Source organism: Malania oleifera, chromosome 1, assembly GCF_029873635.1.
Source record: "Malania oleifera isolate guangnan ecotype guangnan chromosome 1, ASM2987363v1, whole genome shotgun sequence".
NCBI lineage: Eukaryota > Viridiplantae > Streptophyta > Magnoliopsida > Santalales > Ximeniaceae > Malania > Malania oleifera.
The window spans coordinates 142,239,983-142,245,105 of NC_080417.1; the positions used below are offsets into that span (position 1 = coordinate 142,239,983).

Sequence of the window (5,123 nt, forward strand, 5' to 3'; positions counted from 1 at the left end):
CCCTAGGTCTCCCTGATCAGGTAAAGTCCGGAATGCGGACACGGCTTCTATGCATCAGTTGGACGTTCGGCTAACCCGACCCTTGGGACACATCTCCATTACCATCCACGATCCCCACTGGCTCATAGAGAACTCTCACCATCCACGGTCCCCGCTGGGTCACAGAGCGAACTCTCACCATCCACGGTCCCCGCTGGCTCACAGAGTAAATTCTCACCATTCATAGGTACTGCTAGTTCCGTGAGTGTATCTACCTGAAATTGAACCCCCGATACTCCTTCTTACGTGCTGATGTCTTTTCACCGCTCCATGCCCGGGGGGGTAATTAAAATGTCACTTTGAATTATAGTAGGTGTGTGTGTACACTGCATGTTAACTAACAAAAAAAAAAAAAAAAAATGCCAATACATTCCAATTAATTAAAATATTTTGATCAGTTTGAGTGTAATTGAAAATTTTAATTCATTTAGAAATTTAGTCAAATTAACTAGCTAGCTAATTGAATGCATTTTTCAACTTGTAAGAAAGATCAACTTCTTTGTCAAGCAACAGTCTTATCTTTATTCTCACAAAAATATGTAGACTTCTTTTGAAATTTGTCATAAATTAATGAATTTTTCCCTACCATTGAATTTATAATGATATCAACCTCTCTTAACAAGTAAATTGCATAATTATATTAAATTATATTTTAATTTTATAAAAACTAAATATAAAACCCAAAAATCTATGCTACCCTAGCAAAAGAGCTTATTATGATTTAATATACGTGTAAGAGCAATACTATCTCCAATCAAATCTCTAAGAAATTATTAGGTACACGGAGTGAATGTACCAAATTCAATATAATTTTATGATAGATATATATAAAAATAATTATAATTTATTAACTTAATTAAAAGAAAGATAGATGGTGAATTTATTGAATCCGGTGTATTCTCTCATCTCCCACACACAAGGGGGCGGTGGTTGGCATTTTGTTTAATTAAAACATTCCAATGGAAGCTCCTCAACTTGGCCATTAATATTGGATGGAATACACAAAAGCTAAAGCTCCTCAGCATACAAATACATTAATGCTTCTTTTATTTTATTTCATTTTATTTTCTGCTAATAAAATAATTATAAAAAAATACTAAAAGTGGGAAAGGGAAAAGACCTAAAAGGAGGAGAGGAGGAGCCGTGGCTTGTGGGTCATGCTCTGACTTCCACTAACATATTCCAAACACAAAACAATTCCAAAGTGAGATTTCCAATCAAATGACCCCTGATCCCCCAGACCCACTTCCCCCTTTCTCCTCTTCCAGAATTCAATTATTCCTTCCTCTCTTTTCTCCTCCCTTTTCCCTTCAAATAAAGGTAGTGCCCCTTCTGTACAAATGCACCCCCATAGGCCCATAATAGATTATTATATATATATATATATATATATATATATATATATACACAGACACACACGCACACATATATATCCACTACCCTTCTCCTAAATTCAGCTACCAACAAAACAAATTTCTTGGGTGCATTATTAATTAATCACTGCATTTCTTAAATTTAGCACCATTTCTCAATCCTAATTAATTTATTTTTTCTAGTCTATCAAAGGTGATAGATCTGGACAAGACGACGAGGAGATGACTCATATATACCTTTTCTCACTGAGTCTTCTCTCAAAGTTTAAATTCGAGAACTCTATGGGTTGATGAAGTCCCGAACTCCAGTTGTTGAGATGTGCCCTAAGAAACCACCTCTAATTATACTATATATATTTAAGTCATATTACAACAACAAATTAATATGCTTCCTACGGTCCGTAATAATGACCATACAAGCATATACATATCAATTTGCTTGAAGCAGCTGCCCTGCCAATGGTCCGTCCTTTGCAGGATCGTATGACCCAGGTTTTCATCTCATTCACCATTTCTCATGTTTATTCTTCATCTAAAACTAGTACACAGTTACATGGGGCTTCAGCATAGGGTCTTGATTCTATATTTTCATTGATCTTGCGATCAACCCAACTTAATTGGGCTATAGGGTTTGATATATATGATGATACTAGCTATTTGCAGGGAATTGAACAGTTAATTCCTCTTCGGTGTAAATGGACCGTGCGCTTGGATCTCGATCTCTTCCCTTTATCTAAAGCTTCCGCCGAATGTGGGTGCCCAAAAATCCACAGTGGTCTCATGGGTGACCGGGAAGGTGCTTGAAATGGGTACGAGACACAGTCCTCGACTTCGAAGATTTGGCGCTTGATCTGGGTCTTTTGATTTACCAGAATTCTGCATACATATCATCAGTAATGACTGAATGTTCTAATTTTTATTTCTGGTGAAAAGTCATCCTCGAAAGAAAAAAGACAAAAGGAAAGTTGAAGGCTAAAGCATGCAGTAAACAGGAACAGGCGGGGTGACTTAACACAGTACCTGCTGGTGTTGGATGGAAGCAGCTCCAGTACTGTTCATATATGGAGTACTTAAAAACTGGTATTTTAGAAAACGAAAGAAGAAGCATCTATTAGAGATCTAATATTGTTATATATATTAAATGTAAAAAGTTAATAAAGATGGCTTTAGATTTAGAACCTTTTCTAACTTTTTTATGAATGTTTTTGAGAACTTACACTGACTTGTTGATGAAGGAACTTGATGTATTCAATGGCTTCAGAAAGCACCGACGCTGTATCAGTCTGAGAAAAATAATTGATTTAATCAAACCCACCAAAAGAAAATAATCAAATTAAACGATCTCCCTCCCACATCATATATATATATATATATATGCTCTGCAAATTAAAGCAAAAGGAATATATAACCTGCAGGTTATGGCCAGCAGGCATTTACCTTTCCGAAAGGCGAAACCAATTGTTGGAGCGCAGTGATTCTGTCCCCCATCTTCTCTTTTCTCACCTGAAACCCAAGCTACAACTTCTTATTATCAAAACAAAAAAGCTTAAAGCTACCTTCTCCTTGTCAAATGTTATTTCATATGCATACAGAATTTAACTGTACCTTAAAAGCTGGCAAAGGCGTTTCGTTCCGAGGCCTTTTGCTTCCGAGCTCGCTGCCATTTTTCTTCACCACCGTACCCGAATCCCGAACTTCTGCTGTACTCTGAATAAAATGAATACATAAGAAATTTGAATCCCATGGTCTTGATCAAGCACCCTAGGTATTATAATTTATACATCACATAAATATATATATATATATATATAATATATATATATATATATATATGCCCTTGTACAATTGTAAATCTTTCAATTTTCTTCCATCGTCATGTCTATAAGTAATTGTACTACCTTTAATTTTTCATTGAAGGTCGGCGTGGGAACTTGCGTTTGCAGCGTTGGGAAAAAGCCAGATCGGACGCTAACGTTGTTGGTGGCGGCGGTAGTTGTCGATGCATTCCAATAGGGGGCGTTGTTGGAGAATTGCAAGTGGTTGATATGGGAAGTCTGTTTTGGTGGTGAAGTTCTCAAGAACTGAGGAAATTTGGACCAAGTGGAAGGCAATGCTTCATTAGAGTTCATGGTTGTATACAAATTTCCCTGATGGTGATATGGGTAATTAGCACTCAAAGTGGGCTGCTGTGGCTGTGGCTGATTATGATCATATCCCAATAACCCTTGCAGCATAGTTGGACTCCCATACACTCCTGCAGAATTATCCATCTGCAAGCCCTGGCACGTCGCCGTGCTCTCTCCCGAGCTGCTGTGAGAATCAAACTGAGTTTGATCGAGCGAGAAACCAAGCCGGTTCATCTGCTTAAACTCATTTATGGAGGAGGCATCCCCGCAGCTCCCAGCAAATATTTTGTTCCTCCATTGGACATGTGATGATGTTGCCATCCCTGCTGCAGTCTCTTGCTGAAAATTCGCATTAGAACTCATATCTTCTTCGAGCATGGATCGAAAACTGCTCTCGGGTTTTCCAGTACTACTACGACTGTCAAATTAAACACACAAATTAATTAACACAACTGTTCAGTTAATTACGGAAGTGTGTGACTTCGAAAAGTTTGATTCTTTCACGGAAATATCATGAAGGAGGAATTAATTCTTTTAGCTAGGGTTTGGACTTCGGAGAATATTGAAAAGTATTAGCTATAAATATGCACACACAAAGTGCAGTACTTACAGTAAATCCTGCTGGTTCCAATCCATTGCTTGACATGAAAGGCCTAAACCCATCATTTGCAGGTTGGGATCTGTGAGTACGGTACTGCCGCCGCTATCACTTCCGCCCGCCGAGTCAGGCCCTTGCAGCTTTTGGGTATCTTGGAAAACAACCGAACTACCGGAAACCGTCGCAGAATCCATAGAAGACCTTGCTTTGATGTCAGCCATATCGGTCGGCCACCCGAAGCTCCCTATACTGTTAAGTGTGGAAGAAGAAGGAGATGATCCGCTGTCGAACCGGTTTCGGGACGAATCCCACCAGTTCCCAGTACTGCAAACACCTGTTTGATATTCTTCTGCCATGGCTAGCCAGCCGAAAATATATATATATATATATATATATATATATTGACACAAAGTTCTCCTGCTTTACTTGCTGTTTCTTTCCAAGCTTTCTGTGGTTCTGTCTTTTGATTCTCTTATCTTCGCTCTCTGATCATCAATCTTTAATTTCTTCTTTAGCTTTGGTTCTCTTGGCCTCTCTGCGCTTGTTGTTAATTTCATCAAATAAAAATGAAAACGATTCGCTGCATCTCACCATTTATATATATAAACGGAAAAGAATTTAAATTGGGTGTGCGAATGAAATTAAGGGGAGGGCTGACCATAGAATTTAATTGACAAACAATTCAGTGGTGCTAAGACGAAGAAAAAGTCATTTTGAAATGGAATTCCAGTTTTTAATGATGTTTTTATTTATTTTTTGTTTTCGACCTTTATCATTGCAGTGCATAAAATAATACAAGGTTGCCCTTCGTCCAATTGCTTCATGACACAGGGTGGAGTCAAGCAACCAATCACGGGGCAGGAGAAAAGTATTGTCTGCGAACTACCCTTCTGTATGGCCTCAGTACACAACTTTAGAACCCGCCTTGGTATGTAAGTGTCGTTGGTGCTGAGCCTTAATAAGGTACTTAATTTTGTCAAAATACTT

General features: G+C 38.2%; 1 protein-coding gene across 1 annotated transcript; it reads right to left on the reverse strand.

The window, feature by feature from the left end:
• Positions 1–1,720: 1,720 nt before the first annotated feature.
• Positions 1,721–4,896, reverse strand: LOC131158398 (transcription factor bHLH123-like). Its single transcript, XM_058113246.1, has 7 exons — positions 4,149–4,896; positions 3,311–3,956; positions 3,018–3,119; positions 2,850–2,915; positions 2,630–2,695; positions 2,433–2,489; positions 1,721–2,288 (listed from the first exon to the last, which is right to left on the reverse strand). The coding sequence occupies exons 1-7, from the start codon at positions 4,490–4,492 to the stop codon at positions 2,142–2,144; spliced, it is 1,428 nt and encodes a 475-aa protein (XP_057969229.1). The 5' UTR covers positions 4,493–4,896; the 3' UTR covers positions 1,721–2,141.
• Between the last annotated feature and the right edge of the window lie 227 nt (positions 4,897–5,123).